This window comes from Chanodichthys erythropterus, chromosome 18, assembly GCF_024489055.1.
Source record: "Chanodichthys erythropterus isolate Z2021 chromosome 18, ASM2448905v1, whole genome shotgun sequence".
NCBI classification, from domain to species: domain Eukaryota; kingdom Metazoa; phylum Chordata; class Actinopteri; order Cypriniformes; family Xenocyprididae; genus Chanodichthys; species Chanodichthys erythropterus.
The window spans coordinates 25,296,638-25,322,320 of record NC_090238.1 but is presented as its reverse complement, the minus strand read 5'-3'; the positions used below and the strand labels follow the sequence as shown (position 1 = coordinate 25,322,320).

At 37.3% G+C, this 25,683-nt stretch overlaps 1 protein-coding gene across 1 annotated transcript in view; it reads right to left on the bottom strand.

Moving 5' to 3' along the window:
* Positions 1-25,683, bottom strand: part of ush2a (Usher syndrome 2A (autosomal recessive, mild)) — a 241,331-nt gene that overhangs the window by 3,059 nt on the left and 212,589 nt on the right. Inside the window, exons 61-71 of the mRNA XM_067367352.1 lie at positions 21,114-21,341; positions 19,515-21,034; positions 18,116-18,437; positions 10,172-10,378; positions 9,833-10,071; positions 9,352-9,569; positions 9,004-9,180; positions 8,776-8,859; positions 7,835-8,070; positions 3,844-3,909; positions 41-250 (exon numbers count right to left, since the gene is read on the bottom strand). Of these exons, the coding sequence (XP_067223453.1) occupies positions 41-250; positions 3,844-3,909; positions 7,835-8,070; positions 8,776-8,859; positions 9,004-9,180; positions 9,352-9,569; positions 9,833-10,071; positions 10,172-10,378; positions 18,116-18,437; positions 19,515-21,034; positions 21,114-21,341 (3,507 nt within the window). The remainder of the gene's footprint in view (positions 1-40; positions 251-3,843; positions 3,910-7,834; positions 8,071-8,775; positions 8,860-9,003; positions 9,181-9,351; positions 9,570-9,832; positions 10,072-10,171; positions 10,379-18,115; positions 18,438-19,514; positions 21,035-21,113; positions 21,342-25,683) is intronic.

The following is a 25,683-nucleotide window of genomic DNA, read 5'->3' as shown; positions in this document are numbered from 1 at the left end:
TTCCACGTCACGCCCAATCCCTTATGACAAATTATCTCACCATTCCGCTGTCAGTGCCGTGCAGGTCAGCGTCCCATGGTTTCTTATCTTGAGTGTCGATCAGCTGACTAACACTCCGGTGCAAGGAATTCTGGGAATAGGCATGGCTCAGCTGGCTCTGGCTGGGAACGCGCAGCACAGACATGCTGGCCTGATAGCTGTGGTTGCTGGTGCAGGTGCTGGTGCCTCCGATCTTAGTGTCAGTCAAACCCTGATATATCAATATAAAGCACAAATCCCCACATCACTGCGCATTCAGTCTCTCAATCATATGCAGCAGCGAGTCACTTAAGAATAGATGAGCAAACAAGAGGTTAATAACAATCCAACTGTACACATTCTGCATGCAATGCCAGTCAACACCAAAACAAATGGAAATTGTATGGAAGTAAAATAATGCCAAATGTTTTTGAAATAAAAAGCTTGTTGAATTGCACTATTTGAAAAAAATATGCATTACATTAGCTGTACTTGCATTTAGATGCACTGTATTTTTAAGGCTTGCATTTTTATGGGCTGAAATTCAACATGGTCGTATATTTAGGCTGTGAATATTTCAATTAAAAATATTTCACACACATTTTCATTATTAAAAATTCAATAATTCATATTCACCTTTTAGATTTCACTTCCAAAATATTCATTCTGTTTAAAAATACAACCTATAAAATTCAACTAGCAATTTTCAGTCCATTTTATTTCGCTTTACAAATTCGCTTCCACAAATTCAGTGGCTCAAATTCGGCAGAAAATTCAACATTTCACATCCGGGAACTGCAGGAAGAGCAGTAGAGTGCCGATGCATCATCTCTATCTGCTGTTGGTCTTCTTCACCAGCAGGTGCCGCTAGCGGCTGTTTAAGACGAGATCACGGCTAGTAAGTCATCATTCATTCATAAAAACGGATTTACAGAATTAGAGCAAGCGGTAAGTGAATGTGTGATGATTATTAGGGACAGAATAAATGCAGAAAAGCTGATAAAGACACAAAAGCTGCATTTATGTTTAATTCAGTGTATTTACGCTTACTTTCCCAGTGTAGCTACAGCTTTCTCTCCAGTGAACAAGATAACGTTATTGCCCGATGCTGGTGTACAGATCAAACGTTAAATCTGAGATAGACATATATTTCTCTCTGTTGTTTAGTTTCCTTAACTTTATATCGCAGCGCTGTGTTGTAATACTAGGGCTTCCCTCATCCGTCATAGCTGCCATCAGGACATATAAACTCTTAACACAGCTTAATGGACTCGTACAGTGATATAAAAGACCAAACTCGCACCTCATTTGTGATGTAGGTTAGACTATATAGGCTCCAAGAAAGCAGATACTGGCATAAAGTTGATTTGACGCTGAACGTTTGATTATGATATTCGCAAATTTAGGGACTGTCTCTAAAGTTACAACATTATATATTCACGTTTCTACCTTCAATAGCATTTAAAGAGAATGACTTAGTCACAAAACCAACTGTAAATTGTTCATCTAGGTGTCAGGTATAATGCAAACCTTTTTAGATTTTTGATGTTTATTAAAATAAAAGGTAACACTTTATATTAAATAGTTGATATGAACGAACAATGAACTGCACTTCTACAGCACTTACTAATCTTTGTTAATGTTAATTCCAGCATTTACTAATACATTATTAAAATCAAGAGTTGTATTTGTCAACTTTAGTTAATGCACAGTGAAGTAACATGAACAATGAACTGCTGTATTTTTATTAACGTTAACAAAGATTAACAAATACAACAACAAATGTGTTGCTCATGGATAGTTCACATTAGTTAATACATTATGAACCTTACTGTAAAGTGTTTCCAAATAAACTGTCAAGTAATATGTAAAGATTGCTATGTATTTCACTACTGTATTGGATCATACAAAAAAATGCCATAATTTAAAGCTCAATAGCATTTGATGAGAATGATTTACAATCACCAAAACTACCTGTGAAGTGTTCATCTATAGGTGCCAGGTCGAAGAGTGATGCACCCTTCTCTCTCTCTCTCTCTCTCTCTCTCTCTCTCTCTCTCACACACACACACACACACACACACATATTCAAACACACTCAACTCAAATTACATGCACATATACTTTTTCTTTTTTTTTTACACATTCATCACACAATTAGTTCTACTTAGTTAATTTTATTTCTAAATTTAATTTAAAATTTGTATAAGCAGGATAATCTATGATCAGGTAAAATAAAAAATGAACAAAGTAAAAAAAAAAAATTGTGTGATGAACGTGTAAAAAAAATAAAAAAAAAAAAAAAAAAGAAATAGTATATATGCATGTACTTTGAGTGGGGTGTGTTTGAATATGTATATGTTCATGTGTGTCTACAAGAGTTTGGTAGAAGGTAGAAACGTGAATACAGAATGTCGTAACTTTAGAGACGGTCCCTAAATTTGCGAATATCATAATCAAACGTTCAGCGTCAAATCAACTTTATGCCAGTATCTGCTTTCTTGGAGCCTATATAGTCTAACCTACATCACAAATGAGGTGCGAGTTTGGTCTTTTATATCACTGTACGAGTCCATTAAGCTGTGTTAAGAGTTTATATGTCCTGATGGCAGCTATGACGGATGAGGGAAGCCCTAGTATTACAACACAGCGCTGCGATATAAAGTTAAGGAAACTAAACAACAGAGAGAAATATATGTCTATCTCAGATTTAACGTTTGATCTGTACACCAGCATCGGGCAATAACGTTATCTTGTTCACTGTAGAGAAAGCTGTAGCTACACTGGGAAAGTAAGCGTAAATACACTGAATTAAACATAAATGCAGCTTTTGTGTCTTTATCAGCTTTTCTGCATTTATACTGGCCCTGATAATCATCACACATTCACTTACCGCTTGCTCTAATTCTGTAAATCCGTTTTTATGAATGAATGACTTACTAGCGTTGCTTTGGTCTTCCTAAACAGCCGCTAGCGGCACCTGCTGGTGAAGAAGACTAACAGCAGATAGAGATGATGCATCGGCACTCTACTGCTCTTCCTGCAGTTCCCGGATGTGAAATGTTGAATTTTCTGCCGAATTTGAACCACTGAATTTGTGGAAGCGAATTTGTAAAGCGAAATAAAATGGACTGAAAATTGCTAGTCGAATTTTATAGGTTGTATTTTTAAACAGAATAAATATCTTGGAAGTGAAATTTGAAATGTGAATATGAATCATTTAATTTTTAATAATGAAAATGTGTGTGAAATATTTTTAATTGAAATATTCACAGCTTAAATATACGACTGTGTTGAATTTCATCCCATAAAAATGCAAGCCTTAAAAATACAGTGCATCTAAATGCAAGTACAGCTAATGTAATGCATTTTTTTTTTTTCAGTTAGAGCAATTCAACAAGCTTTTTATTTCAAAAACATTTGGCATTAATTTACTTCAATAAAATTGAATCTATAGAATCACACTTGAAAAGAAATTGGATTTTATATATATATATATATATATATTAAAAAAAGGACATGAGTGCTTGTTCATGCAAAAGTGCAAATGCCACAAAAGACATTCATGCCTGTAGCATAAATACTTTGGTAATTAGTATATTAGTATAAGAAACGGTAATAGAGAGTTTCCTTAGCAAGTACCACTAATGAAGAAAAGGGCAAAACATGCCAATACAGCAGGCTATGGTGAGAATTTATTCTGAAATACTTCCCAGAGAGCCTGTACCTCAGTGTGCATGGCAAAACGCTTTAGTGTTATACTGCAGGAGGAGTCCGGTATATTGTCAAACTGGGAAGGGGAGAGAGAGAGAGGAGTACGCTTACCATCGGTGCATCAGGCTGAAGCAGAGCAGTAGAAGCATGATTAGAGCAGAGTTCAGAGGAAGGTCTCTGGAGTAGCAAGAGCAGTGCAGGACAGAGAGAGTTAAAAACACAGCAGATTTAAAGAGAAAGGCGACAGTTTAAAGGTTGGGAGTGTATTTAAAGTAAAATATAATTATGCTGTTATAATTGTATGTTTTAAATTGAACACGAGCTGGCTTCTTATTGAATATCGCTTAGTATGCACTGTATACTGCCTACTTTCAAAAAAAATTGTACGTGAAACCAAACATTCTCAGAACGTCCCCACTGGTGTAAAGGACGTTGCCTAGTAATGTTCCCAGTACAATCAGAGACGGTCACGATGTGGAGTTCTTTTAAAGTTTAGGGGACGTTATTTGGTGGACCTTCACAGAACAGTCAAGATGTTCTCTGAACGTTTAAGAAACCATAATTTATTTGGAAATGTTCTCAGAACGTCCCTGCTGCCCTTGTCAAAAAATTGAAAATTAGAGCTAAATTGACTAACAAAAGTAGCTGTTCAAACAAAAACTAACATTTTTTAAATGTCTTACAAAAAAAGCTCTTTACAGGTAATTCCTGGTTAAATTTTACAAAAGCTTTTCTTTAAAATGCAAATCTCTTGCAGTAAGTCATTAACTAACAACAGCACATGCATGAGCTAATGTAACTGCTGTATCACTGCATCAACAACTACACAGTTACTGCTGCCATTAAATAAAACAACATGCAGCAAATTATCAGTGTTTGTGGATCATCACTGACTGAAGCACAGGCGCTACTCTCCAGCACAATGGTGACCTCACAAAACTCAGATAACAGAAACAACATTAAACACTATCAGATCTCTCTAGATCTCTGCATCTTCACTTATTACAAACCACTCTGACTTTATTTCTTTCATACAAAACTTCTTAATGAGGTGTTGATGTTTTATCAAAATTTATAAATGTCACCATTATGGAGGTAAGCGCTTGCTTTAGTCGTCTCCTGACCCTTGATGTTTTGACTTTATGTTTTCTCCAATTGTTGTAACTGTGCATTTGTTACAAAAAAAAAATAAATAAATAAATAAATAAATATATAAATATCTGATTAAATGGATTTGGTTGCTTATTGTGGATGAATGTATCATCAAACAGTGGTCTTATTCCCTGATCGTTGAAAATTGTGTTTTCTTTCATGTTGTTATCCTATAATAATGCATAAAATCCTTGCCTGCTTTGACATTTTGAAAAATTTTATTATGGTGCAGAAATTATCCAGACACAATCATGTAGATTCACACAGACATTAAGATTCTGCGTATGATCCTCAACAATGGTGACAAAATTTTCGGAATAACAGATCAACTCTGAATAACACAAAACAAGCTACTAAGGTCACAAAAAAGATTTTTGTTTATTGTCACCATTGTTGAGGTTTATACGCTGATTCATGATGTCTGTGTGAGTCTAAAAGACACTGCTCAAAACTCTGTATAATGAACCTAAAAAAAATATATATATAACCATTAATTAATGCAAAACTAACATATAATACACTCATAGTTTAGACTTTGGTGATGATCAGTGAATCAAGACACTCCATGATGACACTAAACAACCCAGTTCATCTGATCAGAATTTTTTCTTGTATTTTTTGCTATAACAAACATGACTTGAAAACACAATCAAAGTAGCCAGAGATAATCTAATGTTAAAATGGCAAGAATCAAGAACCCATCTAAAGCAAACGCTCACCTCAATAACGGTGACTTCAAACTTTATTATTTTCTATAAAACACACATCTAGAAGGCAACGTTCTTGTGACCTTGCACAGCTTTGCCTAAAAGTTCTCTAAAAGTGATAAAAATTCAGAAATTTTATAGAACATTTTGGTAATGAAAGTGCTGCAGTTCAAGGTTCCTTATATGATTTTAGGGGGATGTTTCGATTTGGTTAATTTTATGGTCACATAAGAACGTTCCGTGCCCACATGGTCCTCTGTTGGTCATTTAATAATGTTCCCAATATGAGTTTAGGGGGACGTTCTATTTTGGTTATTTTATGGTCGTGCAAGAATGTTACAAAAGGAACATTTGGGAAATCCTATAGTACGAACGTCCTATAGTAACAATCCCCTAAACATTCCCAAACCTTAGAAGAACTCCACATTGTGACTGTCTCTGAACGTTCTAAGACATTCTTTTAGACTCACACAGACATCATGAATCATCGTATGAACCTCAACAATGATGACAATAAACAAAAATCTTTTTTTGTGTCTTTAGTAGCTTGTTTTGTGATGCTCAGAGTTGATCTGTTATTCCAAAAATTTTGTCACCATTGTTGAGGATCATACGCAGAATCTTGATGTCTGTGTGAGTCTACATAATGCTGTCTGAATAAATTCTGCAAAATGATAAAAAATTTCAAAACATTGAAGCAGGACAGGATTTTATGCATTATCATAGGACTAACAACATGAAAGAAAATACAATATTCAAAGATCAGTGAATAAGACCACCATATGATGATATATTCATCAACAAATCTATTTGATCTTTTTTTTCTCACAATAATTTTTTTTTTTTGTATCAGATGTGCATTAGAAACACAGTTCCAACAATTTAAGAAAAAAATAAGGCCCAACTAAAGCAAGCGCTTACCTCCATAACGGTGACATTTATAAATTTTGATAAAACATCAACACCTCATTAAGAAGTTTTGTATGAAAGAAATAAAGTCAGAGTGGTTTGTAATAAGTGAAGATGCAGAGATCTAGAGAGATCTGATAGTGTTTAATGTTGTTTCTGTTATCTGAGTTTTGTGAGGTCACCATTGTGCTGGAGAGTAGAGCCTGTGCTTCAGTCAATGATGATCCAGAAATGTTTCTGTTCTGCTGTGTGTTGCTTTATTTAATGGCAGCAGTAACTGTGTAGTTGCTGATGCATTGATATAGCAGTCACATTATCTCATGCATGTGTTGTTGTTAGCTAATGACTTACTGCAAGAGATATTTAGTAAGACATTTAAGAAAAAATAGATTTTGTTTGAACAGCTGCTTTTGTTAATCAATTTAGCTCTAATTTTCAATTCAATTTTTTGACAAGGGCAGCAGGAACGTTCTGAGAACATTTCCAAATAAAATATGGTTACCTAAACGTTCAGAGAACATCTTGAATGTCCTGTGAAGGTCCACCAAATAACGTCCCACAAACCTTAAAAGAACTCCACATCGTGACCGTCTCTGAACATACTGGGAACATTACTAGGCAACGTCCTTTACACAAGTGGGGATGTTCTGAGAATGTTTTTTCAACGTAAAATTTCTTGCGGGGAATGTATTTACGTGCTGGTAAAGCTGAATTTTCAGCAGCCATTAGTCCTTCAGTCACATGATCCTTCAGAAATCATTCTAATATGCTGATTTGGTCCTCAAAAAAAAAAAAAAAAAAAAAAAAAGCATTTTTTCTCTCAGAATTCTTACTTTACTTTCTTTACTTTCACTTTTAATGCAACAATTTAATGCATCCTTGATGAATAAAAGTATTCATTTCTTAAAAAAAAAAAATATATATATATATATATATATATATATATATATATTTATTTATATATATATATATATTTATATATATTGAGCCTAAGCTTTTAAACAGAAGTGTATAAATAGTAAGAGTACTAGTATGCTAATCTGAACATAGTTATTTCCTCTTTGTCACTATGACATTGTCTCTGTCGTTGTCTCTATCACCATACAGAAGCAGTGGGAAGAGAAGTGTTAGCACTCCCTCTTCTGGACATCTGAAGGAAATGCATGTTGCAGCTTTGAGCGTAAACATTTGTCAAGTAATAAAAGGAATATGAAAAATAACCTGCATGCATCTTTTGTGTTCTACCTCTATAATTTAACACACAACTCTATGAAATTATTAAAACTGGTAGAATGTTACAGCAAACTTTAGAGGTCTAGTATAAAGAGTCTCACCAAATAGGAGTCATTAGGCGGATACTTGTTACTTCTCCTCTGCAGGGGCACTATTGGAGGTCTCTCTCTGATGAAGGGAGGCTTGCTCAGGGCTCTTCTCAGCACCAGACCAATTAACAGAGCCAGCAGCAGCAGCCCCAGGAACGCCATAAGAATGATGAACCATAACTCGGTATAGAACTTGTATTCAGCCCCATACAAACCTGTTTTACCTCCAGAACTGGACTCCACTGCATCTGTGGGCAACAGATTAGATGCTAAGATAAGAAAAAAAAATTAAAAACCAATACAAATATTTAGTCTTAAACGGGAAGACTTTTCCAGCTACCCCATAGCTTACTTTCAATAATACTGAATAAAAGAGGACATTCTTTTATTTATTAATAATTCATTTTATTATTAAAAATTTAAATATAGATTAATATTATGACTGCCAGTACTTTCGAATTACCTTGCAACCTTTTGCATTATGTCATTAAAAATATATTGTGTATATCATAAGAAACATGAAAATAATTAGTTGTTATATTTAATTATATATTTTCCCTATTACAAATAATTTTATATTATATATTTGCTGCAAATACTGTGAAACAACACCCATATTTACAGTACATACAGTATGTTCCTTAGCTTAATGGTGGGAGCGTTTCACCAGATGAAGTTCTATAGGTTTGAAAGTAGTAAAAATGTCTGCAATGAGACAATGAGGGTTGCAACAGCCATAGATGTTTTTAGTTGAGTGTGACTTAAACCATTTGTTATATTTAAATTTGTTTTTAGCATTTATTTACTTGCCAAAATCAATGTAGTGAACTGAGCTTCAATGAGGACTAATTTGCAACAATGATACTGGAACAGGAGCATCTCAGTTCAGACAGAATGGAGACATTGCTCGGTTTTTTCAGTCGCTTTCACCTACCAGGCCTGAGTAAACGTACCTATACCGGTGGCCGTATTGTATTTAATGACAGGAGAGCTGGCGCTGCCACTGTCAGTGGTGCAGGTAACTTGAAATGCAAAGGCTGAAGTGAAAAGAGACAACAGAGATTGGGGGGATGATGAGGAGACCAATGAAATGTTTCATTGTAAGACAGAAAAAAGTCTGGCCCATGGGCCAAATCAGGCCTAGCCTGAGGTCATACTTAGTATAACCATAGTTGTCATACTTTTATCAGAAGTGCGTGGGATGTGCAGTGAGCTGTGGAAGCCGCTGTAGATGCGCAGGTTGCTCTCGGTTAAACTGTATTCACTCAGAGGTCCGTTCAGAGAAAAAGAGCCACTCCAGTCCACAAACACAGTGGTAAGGTTACTGTGCACCACAAATGGCTCCTTATACTGAGGGGCTACAAAGAAACAACAAGAGAGGTGTTTTTTATTTATGTGGCATAAGTGTAGAAGAACATTTTTAAGAATTTCAGATGGTAAAATGAATTTATAATTTCTGTTAGCAACAAGTAATCAGAGCCATACAGTATTAGAGTTCTGAACAGGAATGAGAAGGAGAGAGTCCTCACGTTCTTTGAGTGTGGTGATGGAGACCCAGTCAGAAACAGTGCTGCCCATGTTATTGTATGACACCACACATAGCTCATAGTTGGCATAGGGCAGTAATCCAGTGATGTTGAAGCTTTGCCCCATCCCAAAAAACTTGATTTCCACTGGGCCAATGGCACAAGGTACAGGGACCGGCTGCAGCGGCTGAGGACAGGATGATCGCATGTGGAGCTCACAGCTATAGAGATGGGAGCGATGTTAGTAGCACCACATGGAATCGCAAAACTAATTAACTTTTCAAACACTTCCTCGTTATGTCATAGCTCAGAGAAGCTAAATAGTCCAACCTCAAACTCATATCATCGGTTGTTGTGTTGAATACTTTATATAAATATATTTTAACATGGTAGAAATCACACACTTTAACTATTAATACCACTGATTCAGAATAAGTGATTATATTATCATGCAAAATAAATATTTTTTCTGTGAGATCTGCACCTCTCAATAATGCCATTGGGCTGAAGAGGCATGTCCCACTCTACCAGAGCTGAGCGAGAGGTGAGGGCGACTGGACGTGGTGGGGACTGCTGGGCTGGGGCAGAGGCCTGGGTGCGGAGCTCACTCAAAGGGCCTCGGCTGCAGCACAGGAAACAGGTGCAGGCTTCCACGCCTACAGAATACACCGTAAAGGGCCTAAGACCATGGAGAGTCTGCTGGTGGGAAGTCCCCTCAGACAGCTCCACGCACAGATACGAAAGAGTTAAAAGTTAAAATTCTGTTAATATATATTCTTAGTTTTTTATATGTATAAGAATATGTATAGTGTATATTATGTACCAGCTGGTATGAGTCTTTGTTTTGTGTGAAGACTCTGTAGAGGCTGACAATGCCATTTGGCTTGGTGGGTGGGCTGATGTCCACCACAGCTGTGGTGGCATGGATGTGCAGGAATTTAGGCGGGCTCATCCCCTCTGGAGGAGCTGGACCTGTGTGACCTTGAGCCCAGGGGCTACCGGCCCGACCTGCTGAGTTTACAGCCCACACCTAGATGGTCAAAGTTAAACAACACAACACATGAAATCAGGTATTTATGCTAAACAGCATTAATTCAATCTATAATAATAAAAAGCATAAAAAAGAGTTCAAACTGCTTAATGGTTCAGAATGTGTACAAAAAGCATAGAAAATGACAATAAAAGCACAAAATATATAAAAAAACCCCACAGGAAATGGAGAAAAAAGACATACAATAAAGAAAAAAAACCCCACTAACTTAAAAAAGCTTTGTCATTTTAAAAAAAATTACACTTGGAGCTTGTCTTATTTGAATTAACATTAAAGTTTAATAGAACTCGGCTGTCTATGCAGTAGAAACGGGGAAAAAATTGGTGCTACATGACTAGAGAAAAAAGGCTGTGATGCTCCTTGTTGATCAGGGCCCGTATGGATAAAGCCACTTAGAGTAAAAATTTAGTCTTCTTAAGTGTGTCAAAATTCTAAAAATGATGTCATTTTACTCTTATTCCTAGACTTAAGAATAAGTATGATTCATCAAGGTTCCTAAGTGTCAAGACCAGGTCTCAGCTCCTAAATTATTTAGGAGAGCTGGAGAGGTCTCCTAACCTAGTTAGGAGTAACAAGATGGCAGCAAAGAAGAGGAGACTCATGTTTTCTAATGAAGATATGATGTATTGGAGTTATATGATGACATGGAGTTGATAAAAAGATATATACTTGATTGACAATTATTTTTGTAACTGACCTAATAAGAAATAACTTTAAAGTAATAACTTTAAATAAATGTAATAAATATTACTTAAACAATAATTAATACATTTAATGCATTTTAATTCATTTAATGACTTTGAATGAACTTTTTATAACTTTAAATGTAACACCTACAAACGAAATATTAATTACCTTTTTTTGGTAACTGGAAAAATGCAGCAGTGTACCAGTGAGGACTTGGACCCATCAGTCCACAGTAAGCATGCTCTTAAATAGTCATTGCTAAACTTACCACACCAAACAGATGTGCAAAGTTTTTTTTTTTTTTTTTTTTTTTTAAAAAGACCCTACAATTTTGCTTAAACCATAAAAATAAAAATATTTTCCTCATATTTTGATGTTTATATTATTTAAATGTTTTAAAATATGAGAGAAGATTAAAACACTAAACTAAGCAAAGGTATTTATCCGACAAAATTTTTGTCAAAAAAAAAAAGAGGGGAAAAACTACAGCTACAGGTTTCAGAAAAACAAAAAAAGCTCAGAAAAAAGCACACACTGACTACGACTTAAATTCGTTTTTAATATTCCATTGGTCCTCTTGTTTTTGCATGTGCTAAACAGCCTGGCCAAAAATAATTTAATTATCGCACATGAAACAATTGACTCCAAGCACAGCTATGCAATATGCTTAAATCTTTTAACACATTTTAAAAAATATTTGAATTAAGGTTGAAAATGTCAATTTTCATATGGCATTTGGCCACTACTCTATGGCAGTTCATTGACTTTCCAACTGACCATCAAACCATGCTGCAAAAGAAAGCCACTTTTATGTTGATAGTGGGCTTCCCTGGAGTTGTTGGAGCCATTAATGGAACTCATGACACATCATTGCTCCAATTGTAAATGAGGAGACATATATCAATAGAAAAAGATTCCACACCATCAACACTAATTTGCACAATGCAAAGCTATTTTTAAAAATAAATTTAAATATTAAAACGTTTCAGTTTCTTTTTAAATTATTATTTTTTTTATAATAACATTAAATTATTGATGTTGTGCTGCTGTGACTTCACACTTGCAGGCTCGCTATTGGCTGATTCAGAGATTGAGGGCGGCCATTTTGAGTTGACATCATTGTAGTCCTTAGTTCACAACACTTAAGTGCGAGTTCAGTTAGCACTTAAAGCTGTAGCCCTCTAGCGGTTAATAAACAGAACTGCACGCGTCTTGTGGAAGAACATTGTAGCCGGAGCTACTTTTCTCTGTGTGTATCTATGGCGAGTCACGCAGTTACTGTGATACTCTGCGGCGGGTCCTACCAGTTCGGTCTGAAATAGTCTGAATATAAACACTTATTATAAGTGTACCATAATGATTCAGGGTAAGACAAAAACACAGTTTGGAAAATGGATTCATGTTGTACATTCTCATTATATAATTTTTTGTAAATTTTAAACACAAAAAAATTTTACGTACAGCAGATTTAAAGGTGCCATCGAATGTTTTTTTTACAAGATGTAATATAAGTCTAAAGTGTCCCCTGAAAGTGTCTGTGAAGTTTCAGCTCAAAATAGCCCATATATTTTTTTTAATTTATTTTTTTTTACTGCCTATTTTGGGGCATAATTAGAAATGTGCCGATTCAGGTTGCGACCCCTTTAATTGCTCGCGCTCTCCGCCCACGGAGCTCGCGCTTGCCTTAAACAAAGTTTACACAGCTAATATAACCCTCAAAATGGATCTTTACAAAGTGTTTGTCATGCATACTGCATGTATGCGTCGGATTATGTGAGTATTGTATGCTTTTATATTGTTTACATTTGATTCTGAATGAGTTTGATGGTGCTCCATGGCTAACGGCTAATGCTACACTGTTGGAGATTTATAAAGAATGAAGTTGTGTTTATGCATTATACAGACTGCAAGTGTTTAATAATGAAAATAACGTCAGTCTTGTCTCCGTAAATACAGTAAGAAACGATGGTAACTTTAACCACATTTAACAGTACATTAGCAACATGCTAATGAAACATTTAGAAAGAGAGTTTACAAATATCACTAAAAATATCATGTTATCATGGATCATGTCAGTTATTATCGCTCCATCTGCCATTTTTCACTGTTTTCCTTGCTTGCTTACCTAGTCTGATGATTCAGCTGTGCACAGATCCAGGTGTTACTGGCTGCCATTGTCTAATGCCTTTCATAATGTTGGGAACATGGGCTGGCATATGCAAATATTGGGGGCGTACACCCCGACTGTTACATAACAGTCGGTGTTATGTTGAGATTCGCCTGTTCTTCGAAGGTCTTTTAAACAAATTAGATTTATATAAGAAGGAGGAAACAATGGAGTTTGAGACTCACTGTATGTCATTTCCATGTACTGAACTCTTGTTATTTGACTATGCCAACATAAATTCAATTTTTAATTCTAGGGCACCTTTAAGAATCAGTCTTAGACTTTACTAAAAGTTGCTTTTAGCTTCTTTATAAAAATCTCCTACTCTTAGAAAAGTCCTACTCTTTATTAAGAATTTTTTGACACTTCGGTCAAAACTTAAGTCGATTCTTAAGAGCATTTCTGAGAAGTTTTATACATATGGACCCTGGGGTGTGTTTCCCGTACAACAACGTAAGTCGCTGCTTAGCTACCATAGTAAGATGCTTCGTTGACAAACCTGTTGTTCAACCACGTTAGTGAATGATGTCACACAGGTGATAGAGTAATAACTTCTTTAAATTAATCTGTTTGAAATCAAATTAATGCTAGATTTTTTGCTATAAATTACGGACATGGCATCTGAGGACTAATTATCATTTTTCTCATTTATTTTGCTTTATTTCCAGATTCAATCATAGGCTCATTCTTACGTATTAGAGCAAGTACGCACATGCACACTTGTATATATTTTAAATAAAAGATATACATTGTACTTAATGTCAGCTTGCTTTTTGTGCTCAAGATAAAGATTTATTAAGTCCACATGTCATAAAAACAAGAAACTATGCTTCTAACCACAGCTTGAGAGCTGAGCAACCACACAAGTTTAGCGATGCAGTTTGCGATGTTCGTTTGAACAATGGTTTCGGGAAACACCAAATCGTTGAACTGTGTTAGTAATCAAAGAATTTGTGATGTTAGTTAGCTAACGATGCTTTTGGGAAACGCACCCCTGACTGTATGTGGGTGACCTTTGCTAAAAGAAGAATGGGGATATCTGGGTGCAGGTAACATGTAGAAAGAGTATACATTGTTCATTTACATATACTACTCACATTGTACCAAAACTGTTTGAAAATCTGTAAACTTAACCTTAAAGGCTATGGCGCACAAAGCCGATGTCAAAGAACTACACTGGCGGTGATGAAAGCAGATTGTGTTGTCGCCTTGCACATTGCAAAGACTACAGCCAACTACCAACTAACATGTGCGTTCTGCGCCTGTGTGTAAGGAAGTAACGGTCTATATAAGCAGGTATCAAGTCTACTTTCATCATTCAAAAAGAAAAAAAACGACACTAGGACTGCAGATATACAAACCGTACACAAAGCAGCGCTTGCTTACCGTTTCATGCCAACCACGCCAATCACTTTCTTCATTCCAGGCGGCTCATGTTATTAAAATATTTGCATACTGGAATGCTCAGGTAAGATTACGTACAATTATAATAGCCTTCAGTCTGTGCCATCTTGACTTCTTTGCTTGCTTTCATTAATTTCTCTTTTATTCTCATGCACTGAACTGCCAATCAGAGCAATCGCTCTCACCGACGGCTCCAAGGCAGATTCAACATGCTGAATTGGGCAAACTGCTGCCGATGTGAAACAAACTGCAAAAACTAGCCCGACAGACACCCACCAATGGCCAACCGTTGGTTTGGTGCATCATGGCCCTTTAAATGTTATATATAAATTTTGCATTTTTTACTACCTGCTAGACTACAGCTCTAATAAGTAGCATTGTTTTTTTCCCCTGCTGTTTGCAACAGAACAAACCTACCACCATTTTTTGGGTCATGACCCACCAGTTGAGACCGACTAGTATAGATATGCCTGAGAGAAGGAAGGAACTTTATTATGCAAAGCTACAGGTGAGTGTATTGAGATCTAACACCTATAAGACCGGATCTGATACCGACACCGGCTCTGAAGTGGCCCAGCAGACAGAACGGAGACTCGGCACCATCATACTCTTAAAGAGGAGTCACCTTCACCTGATGGACCCACCTGGCGCCTTTTGCAAAAGGAAACTACCCATTCAACTACTTTGAGGAGTCAGTAGTCTTGCACTCTCGAAGCCCTGCTGTCGTTAATAGCCAAAACATCAGCATCCATTACAGAATCACTCCGGCCTGAATCTACATGAAAATTAAATTTCACCTTCATCAAGGAGTAAATGAACACATGGAAAGGTGAAGTAATCTTATTTACTAGAGGAGCTGTTTGTATAATTACACAGGAAGAGTAGGAAAAGGTCAGCTGGGGTCACTATTTGCATGGGTAAGTAATTTGTAGATTGTCAGTTATAATAGCGGCGGCAGATGGATGTTCCTGTGGATAGGGTTAAATTAGCCTCAATAATAGGCAATTACACCGTGATCAATCCAGATGATAGATCTAAGTGGCAATACACACAGACTGCACGAGGCACCGGCTGATTTCACATTCCCATCCGAAGCCATTCCACTGCCAAACTGACGACTAGACGTGTTGGAGCGCAAGGGGGTGACGGAGGTCTTGTGGGGTGACAGACGAGAAGGAGGGCGATCACGGAAACAGCCTCTTGTCACCCAAAGAGAGAAAAGGTCACGTTGGCAGGAAGACAGTGAGGAAGAAAGAGTGACACTTTGTGTGTGTGCCACGTTATGAATGACCACAGTACAAAGAAGTGCGATAACCTTAATTTCTCACTGATAAATCATTCCGATTCCTGGATGGGAATTTTGTGAAAAGAGATATGAGTGCTACGTTTTAAAGTGGAGTCAGCCAGGACATCTTCATGCCCTTGTATGCGGCGCAGACATTTTACTGCCACCAAAGCACTTGCATACAGAGCTGTAATTAACGCGGGAAAATAAAACTATTTCATGAGCGAGCGCTAATGGATGTGGGTGTACGCCACAAGAGCCGAATCTGCCCGGAGACAGATCCCCATTGGCCGTGGCCACGCCCCCAGTCATGGACACAGGGCCAAAAGTTCCCTTTTCTGTTATGAGCACTAGGCTAATTAAGATTTGACATAAAAGTGTCAATAAAATATGTAGCCTCTTAACATGGGATGGGTTTGATTTCACAGGGACACACGCCCTTGTGTGATAAAGAGTAAAATGAAACACAACAAAAAGGGACACAACTCCATGACATTAGGACAAAAACATAAAAATGGTAGTGGTGGTAGTTCTGACTCCTTGAAACTTCAAATGGTCGACGACCAGCATTTTATACAAGCCGACATAGACATACATGACACATTCAGTATAGTTAGCAACTTCCCCAGGGAAAGCCAATAGGCATTAAAAGGTCTTTCCAATACTTGTACATTTGGGAGGCCTAACAGCTAATTCAATGGCTTCGATCGTAATCGTCAGCATTCAGCCAGGCCCAGATTAATGGCCCTGTCGCTTGTCCGTCATCACTCAGCTCCGCCCGCCAGCTGTCATAAATTACCGCTCATAAATAAGATGGAACAATCAGGCAAACTCTATCAATTTAGTCCTGATCAGCCCACGCCTCTCAAGCCTGACAGTCAAATGCTAATGTTATTTTGCTCCAAAGGCTAGGCTGTCAATTAAGAAAGGTCTCGTAAGAGGACGGTGGTGCGATGAATATAGCGAGTTAGATTAAACGCCTGTCTACATGAATGAAAGAGTATAGATGAGCAAAACGTTAAACACAGCAGCAACAAATAATAATCATGTTAATTAAATATTCTTGGGGACCAGTTTATATGGCAGATTTAATCATGTGTAGGCTAAAATGTTATGTACTATGAGAATAAAGTATCATTTTATATTCATTATATTCATTAGAAAGACTTATTGCAGTGTTGTTGTTGTAAACTAAAATTATAGCTAAAAATTATTAACAATTTCAAAAGCATACTACTAAAACTTATAAAAAATAAAAACAGAAAATATAAAAATAAGCTAATTCAAAATATTAATAAACACTATTAAATTATTTAAATATTACTAAAAGTACATAAACCTAGAAACGACCTAGCAACCACTTCAGCAGACAAGCACCACTGAAAAATGTTCATCTGTTCAAGTTTTTCATTCTTTGTGTAATATAGTAAAATATATTAAAGGTGCCATCAAACATTTTTTTACAAGATGCAATATAAGTCTAAGGTGTCCCCTGAATGTGTCTGTGAAGTTTCAGCTCAAAATACCCAATACATTTTTTTTAATTCATTTTTTTAACAGCCTATTTTGGGGCATAATCAGAAATGCGCCGATTAAGGCTGCAGCCCCTTTAAATGCTCACGCTCGCTGCCCCCTCCCGAGCTCTCGACTGTATCATTGCATAAACAAAGTTCACACGGCTAATATAACCCTCAAAATGGATCTTTACAAAGTGTTCGTCATGCATGCTGCATGCATACATCGGATTATGTGAGTATTGTATTTATTTGGATGTTTATATTTGATTCTGAATGAGTTTGATAGTGCTCCATGGCTAACGGCTAATGCTACACGGTTGGAGAGATTTATAAAGAATGAAGTTGTGTTTATGAATTATACAGACTGACTGTTACGTAACAGTCAGTGTTATGTTGAGATTCGCCTGTTCTTCGGAGGTCTTTTAAAAAAATGAGATTTACATAAGAAGGAGGAAACAATGGAGTTTGAGACTCACTGTATGCCAAGGTAAATTTAATTTTTAATTCTAGGGCACCTTTAAAAAGTTATAAAGGTATAAATTATATAAAAAGTATTAAAAGGCATAAAAAGTAAAAATCAATCGCACCAATGATGGTCACTTATGCAATTTGTAGTGTAAAATAGGATTGAGCAAAATAAGAAACAGCAGTGTGACCTGGTATTCATAGGCTGTGTAGGGCAGGAGTTTGTCATCGTGGCAGAAGGTTGAGGAGTTTCGGTACACCAGTGTAGTTGCAGATCGGCTTTCAGTGTCTAACACATGTTTCCGGTAGAGCTCGTAGTGCAATAATTTCCCATTTGGCTCAGCTGGAGGAGGCCAGGACAGCAAAAAGATGGTCTGTATGCCCTTAGGGTTAGTTTGCAGCTCTAGAAGTGGGGCAGGTTGGCCAGTAGGGGGCGATTCAAGCGTCTGTATTGAAGACCAGTCACTAGCAGCACAGCCTAACTGGGTGCAGGCCTCCACTCTTACCTCGTACCTGCAAAAAAAAAAAATGCAGACACAAAAAAAATTAAATATTAAATAAATAAATAATAATACATAAATAAAATATAAATATTAAACAACCAATAATAATAATTATATATGAAAGTAAATGATAATATATAAAATAAAAACAAATATAAAAAACAAAACAAATAATAAACACGGTTGTAAAATATCAGTGTACAATGTTTACTTCAGTTAAAGAAGACACAAATATGTTTTATAATTGTAATTTTTTTATACTTATTTTTTTTAAAATTGATTTTGAATTAAGGAATATAGTGATTATCCTGGTAAAAAAGTGTTGTTATTTATCAACAATTTAACAACAAACACTTTTCTCCTTCAGAAGGTCACCAGCGATGAACAGAAGGACAAAAGGGAGAGAAGAGAGAACAGGAGAATAAAGGGACGGTCATCTGAAAGAGGCAACGAGTGGCGAGTTGATAATGTTGATGAACCATTATCATCACCCCACTTATCTGGATTTTCACTTCAACATACGTATACAGCTCCTGATTTTAGTCATCCCTCATTTAAGTGCCTCCTCCTTTTGACCGTCTTTGTCTATGCCAAGGATGGAAACATTAGAAAAGGCTCAAGGTTGATTCCCTCCCCCTCTAAGATTCTCTCCTTTCCCCCCCTCTTCATTTCTTTTATAAGTGTGTCTGTCTCTAGTGCAGCAACTGTAAAAGCTTGACCAGTTAATGTATATTAAGATTTGCAATTAGACATAGTTAACAGGTATAAATTAAAAAAAAAATCTAAATTGTATTTAAAGATTCAAGAACTCAATCGATTCATATTCAGTTCATTCTAACTTTAGAGGAGTTTTTACACATTTTTTTTTTTTAGGTATCAAAAACAAAGGCAACTAAACTTTTTTCTTTACATAATAATTATAAATAATATTTATTAATGAACAGATACTTTTGGGCCTTGGTAATATGCAGTAAACCACAAATATATATGGTCTACTGAGAATATTTGTCACAATGTACAGTATCTTACTAACCAATATTCCCTTACCCTGACTAAACAGTGCTGCAAGCTGGTATTGTTACTGTACCTGTAGTACGGCTTAAGTGCAGTGAGGGAGAAACTCTGACTCTGAAACGCACTGTGGTGCAATGCAAAAATGAAGCGTTTCACGTTGGGCTCAGCTGGGTCCCGTTTGTAAAGTGAGTAGCTGATGATGGCCCCATTAGGTCGTGCAGGGGGTTCCCACTGCACCATAATGCTGAATGGCCCAAGAGCCTGCAGTCTGGGGGGAGCCACACCAGAGGGTGCTGAAGGCTGTGTCCTGGCCACTGCTGGTGGACTGGTAGCGGCACCCTGACTGTTATTGGCAGTGATGGTGTAGCTGTACTCAACACTGGGGAGTAAGGTGAAGTCGTGGTAACGGGTGTCCATGCCAGTGTATATAAGACTACCGTTTCGACGGAGCTCATACCCTGTGATCACTCCATTTGGCTGGACGGGCTCTATCCATGTGATTTCAACTGATTCAGGGCCTATGACTTTAAGAGTAGGTGTGGGCATCCCTGAGGGTGGTGCTTCTCTAGTATGGATCGGAATGGGTGAACTTGCAGTACAGCCACCATTGGTGCAGGCTGTCAAGACGAGGCTGTAGGAAATGTATGGCTGTAGATCCAAAACTTGCACGCTTAACCGTTTCCCACGGTAGATCTCCTCGTTGTTCATTTTGAGAATATACACCACAATCTCACCATTCTGGATGGAAGGAACAGTCCATGACACATTGAATGAATAGGAAGTGATGTCAGACACCATAGGCGGCTCCACGTTAGTAGGGGCAGCTTCTAACGTCCTGATCTGTTTCGGCTCACTGGTAACACACCCAGCCACGGTGCAGGCAATGACTGCGTAACTGTAGAGAGTGTACGCGGTTAAATCCACATCAGTGTAATTGAACACGCTCGAGTCGAAGCTGAAATGGAAGCCAATGTTGTCCCTCTGAATCCTGTACGACAGAAGAACACCATTGGGCTCCAAAGGAGGTGTCCAAGCTACAAAGACTTCATTAGGCTTGCCCTCTATATGAGTGACAACCGGAGGAGCCAGTCCTCTAGGAGTAGCTTGTTTGGTGTGAACCGTGAGCCAGGGGCTATCAGTATATCCTGCCGCATTGGAAACGCGCACACGAAACTTGTACCTGCTCCAGGGCAGAAGGCCAGACATATTATAGGAGAAGCTGTTAGCCTGGGTGTCGTTCTGGATGAACACAGTCTTGGCTCTCACCGAGTCATCTTCATCACTCCGTACCCTGCCATCCTCCAGACTTATAGCCAGAACCTGGTACTGCAAAATCCTGCCATTGGGCTGGGCAGGTGGAGACCAACGGAGCTCCACGCTGCGGGATTGGATCTGCTGTACCGTAGGAGCAGGTTGAGAGGACGGGGCGGCCTCCTCGGTGGTTAAATGTTGAGGTGCAGTCCTCGTGCAGCCCTTTTCAGTGCAAGCTTCGAGAACGAGCGTGTATACCGTGTACGGTTCCAGACGGCGGAACAGGAACTGACGTGCGAGGCCGCTGAACTCCAAGTTGTCCTCATTGAAGATGTTGTACATCTGTGGATATAAATATGTTAAATGATGGCAGATTTTGAAGCCTGATATTGCAATGTTAGCATCATTGAGGGTAGCATACTTTGATGACTCCATTTGGAGAAGATGGTTCAGCCCACTGTAGCAGCAGTGCTCGACCGTGTTCTCTCTTCTCCACGCTGAAGTTAGCCAGGCCACTTGGAGAGGCTTCAAGGGTCCGAACAGTGGTCCAAGGACTAGACACCTGACCTGCTCCATTAACTGCCTCTAAACGCACATTATATGTGGTGTACGGCTCCAACCCAAACACATGAGCTTGAAAAATGTTACCCTACAACACAAAAGACACAAATATAGTTAGTATATGTTATGCAGATATCAATATTACTATTAATATTGATAAAAATAATTAATAAAAAATTATTTAATAATTATAGAAATTACATGTTTAATAATAACTATCATTTCTACTACTACCATTATTGTCTACAGCATACATAACAATGTGTATATAATAAAATGCATTATATACATTTCATGAATGCAGTACTCATAAATTGATCAGGAATGCAAATAAATTGCGAAAACAAAACAAAAAAAACCTTATAAACACCTTCATTTAACCATACAAAGGCTCAAAAACATCAATATTGAAAGGCATAAGATAAAATATTTAAATTGAGGAATGCAACACTGTCAGCATCCATGCTGAATATTAGTTTTGTAAACAGATGTTTGTTTCTTTTTCATTCCTTGAAAATAAAATTTAATTTGACCAGAAAAAAACCCCACATAATTCTCACCATCAACAATAAAGCTACAGCCACCCTCGCTACTATCCCTATGCAGATTTTACACCTCAATCCATTACATGGCTGGGAGGCACTGAAGCATTTAAAACAGCTACCTTTTTACGTGGTTGAAAAATTGAGAACATTTGGACTATAAACCAGCAAACATATGCACATTGTCAATAGAGACAGCTGTTTCATTTCACTTTATTTTAGCACAGAGACTTATATCCTGCCCCTAGATGGCAATGCTATCAAACACTTTCCTAAACATGGGCACCAAGACATTAACAAGCAGGCGCTCGCTCATCCAGGATACTCAAGGCAGCCATTAAAAAGCGACTAAGAGAATTGATTTTTGTTATAGATTTCCAAATAAATGTTTATGGCACAGATCCCTAAAATGGGAAGTATTTAAGTTTTGATTAAGAGAATTGGTTATGCTGTCTTTTGGGTATGCATAGATACACCGTTCATAAAATGATCAAATTCTCACCAATATTTATACTCACAATATTTTATATTAAGAACTACTGAGTATATAGGACAACTTGCAAAAAAAAAGGGGAATTGCTAATATGTAATGCATGAACTTCTAAATGGAGGCCAAAGCAGTCAGGCTTCAAATTCTGACTTCTTGTAATTGAGGCAGAAAAAGGCCTCGCTATTTTAAACATTAAAGAGGTATCAGAAGCACATTTAGCATTAGCACAGGGAATCAGTCATTTGTAAAGGGGAAAGAAGCCTTTTCTTTCCTCTTTTCCTCTTTCAACTGAGCACAGGTCTCCCTTGTCTCATCAGCTGCTTACATATGTGTTATTTCCTGTGACAGCGCTGGGGGCTGCTTGGGCCAGGGGATGATTTTAATTAAGAATAACCATGTGGATTTGTCACAACAATTATGCTGATTAGATGAAAGTGGAGATTCCTGACCCTTCAAAGGTGTGGGACTGCTTCATTTGCATACAGTAGACATACTGTCCCGGCCTGCCACTGCTGACTTCAGCCTGAGCTAGATTTTATTAGTATCACGCTAACAGCTACAGGGCCCGGGAAATGCCTCATCAAAAAGCATCAAATGGAGCCTTTGGCAAAGTTGAGCCTTTGGGCATGTTTTAAGTAACCTGCACTCATAATCTGTCAGAAATGTATGAGAATTTTATACAGATAATATGATGCAATGATGCATCTTGTTGTAAACATTATCATTCATCTCGGAATATCCCTGAATGTCTAACGTTTCTTTTTTTATACACATATAGGTGCTTTAAAATAGTGCAAATGTGCTCTACAATGCGATTTAACAAACTGAGGAAAAATATTCATGATGCACATTTCAAAACAATTTGATGACTAACACATCCTGTCCTAGTCATAGGTTGTTTACCTAAAAATGATCATCACTTACTGCACCTTCTTTTGTGGAACACAAAAGGAAATATTTTTAAAAATGTTTTAACTGTTTTTATCCATACCTTGAAAGTCAATTGGGTCCAAAGCAACATTAAACCTGACTTTCACTATATGGACCAAAAAAAAGAAAAAAAAAAAGAAACATTCGTTAATTTATCTTTTTGTGTTCTGTAGAAGAATTAAAGTCATACAGATTTGAAACGACATGAGTAAATGATAACATAATTTTAATATTTGTTGAATTATCCTTTTAATATCACAACATCTCCATTGCTCCCATTCCTTCACACACTTTAGTTTAAAGAATTCGTTCACTGTAAAATGAAAATTACCCCAAGATTTACTCACCCTCAAGCCACGCTTTTTTTAAGTTTAATACGAAAGGCGTAAGACGTAGCGTAAGCATTTTGAAATGCGAGAGTTTTACACTTTCTTTGTAACTTGAATACAGAAGACGGTCTGGCGTATTAAATATATAAACTTATTAAATATGAATATTTTTCTTACATAATCACATCAACCCCCGGATTCATGTGGAGTATGTTTTATAATGGGTGGATGCACTTTCTTGAGCTTCAAACTCGTTGCCCCCATTCACTGCCATTATAAAGCTTGGACGCATTAGGATATTTATTAATATAACTCTGAATGTGTTCATCAGAAAGAAGAAAGTCATAAACACCTAGGATGGCTTGAGGGTAAGTAAATCTTAGGGTAATTTTAATTTTAAAGTCAACTAATCCTTCAACTATTGAGAGGGTCTAAAGACTTTAGAGCATCATTTTAAAACATCTATCCTTTTGCTCTGCAGTGCTAACAACAGCACCCAGTTCCCGAGATGCCTTGACACTATTAATTATTTGTGGTTTAGATGTAAAGTTCTGTTCACCCCAAGCCTCAATCAGATGGAGGGCTCTTGAATCACTCAGCTGTTCTTCAGACTGGGCTGGTGTCTGATGAAGCAAACCCTTCATGCATGCAAACACACAAATACAGAAATAGAGGAAAGTACCGTTTACCTCCTCTGATTGTGGCTGAGTATGTATGACAATCAGAACTGTGAATGATGGAAGTCATATTTAGAAAATAAAAATGAAAGCACACACAGTCAAGTGCCACTAACTTTTGCTTTTTACATCAGAAATTAGATTTAACAGACACTCCCAGAGTTTTTACTTAGTACTACAAACCACAAGCAGATGCTAGCCAATATAAAAGCAGTTTTTTTTTTTTTTTTACTGAAATAATATATAGTGTTCTCCCTTCTAGAGTTCATTTCTCTAGTGAACTAACATGCTGTGGACATTAAATGACTTGCCTGAGGTAAATGTAATGCTATGTGAGATATTATTCTCAAGCTGTTTTATTGATGTCTTTCCATGGTTAAAACACTGATTGAGAACGTACATGTAAACATATCTATGAATATGATCTGTTCTTCTTCTTCTGCGTTTTTTCCTGTTGTGGCGGTTGGCAAACAGCATTGCATTTTCACGCGTGCTCCCTTCTGGATTGGAGTGTGGATCGCCTGTGACATATATATGTAAAATACAATCATACATTTCTGGCAGAGAAGAAATGATGGGAGGACCTGGATCGGGATATGATGACATGACCAGATTCAAACTTACATCCTCAAACTCATGAGCACCATGTCCAAACCTCCAGGCTTTGACTCTAACACCTATAAACATTTTTCAATCCTCAAGTTACAGATATAAATTATTCAGAACATTTTGTCATCGGCCTGGTCTGAAACTATTAAAAAGTAAAACTTCCAAAGGCTCAGAGGAATCCACAATAAAAAAAATGAAATAAAAGAAAAATCGCAGACAATCGGGAGTTCCCTTTTGTTTGTCCTTTCAGCAAACGAGTTTGGGTTCAACAAGGGCCCAAACGAGCTGCTCGCGGTTCTGCTCGGATCATTCTGCTCCACATCAACAGTGTGTAAACGAATCTACACAAAGACACGGTCCAACGCTCCACCATCATGTTTATGCACTCTTCACTGTGTTCTTAATGATAAACTAACAGATTGTAAACATGCTGCCAGAGTTTCAACCCCCCCCCATTTTTTTTCCTGTGCATTTTTTAAACAATGTCCTTCATGTTAGAGTGGTTACAGGCAGCAGAAGGACATCATTAGAGCCATGGTTAAACTGTAATTTACACCATTAGGAAGGCAGGAGCAATTTTTATTGCCTAGTAAATTTCAGCTCTGAAATATTTGGACCATATGGCTCAATTTGTGTAATAACCTTAATTTCTTGCACCCTTCAGGTCCGCCCGCATCTCCGCTTGCCACTCCGACAGAGTCGGGCTTCTGTGCGCAAAAGGCGAAGCGTCTATAGAGTGGCGGTGGAGATTAATAAGGTGTCACGTCCTGTTTGGGTGAAGGCATTGGAACAGCAGCCAGATGGTATCTCTGCAAATGACTGTCAGGGGTCCTGATCTAATCAATAGGATGTA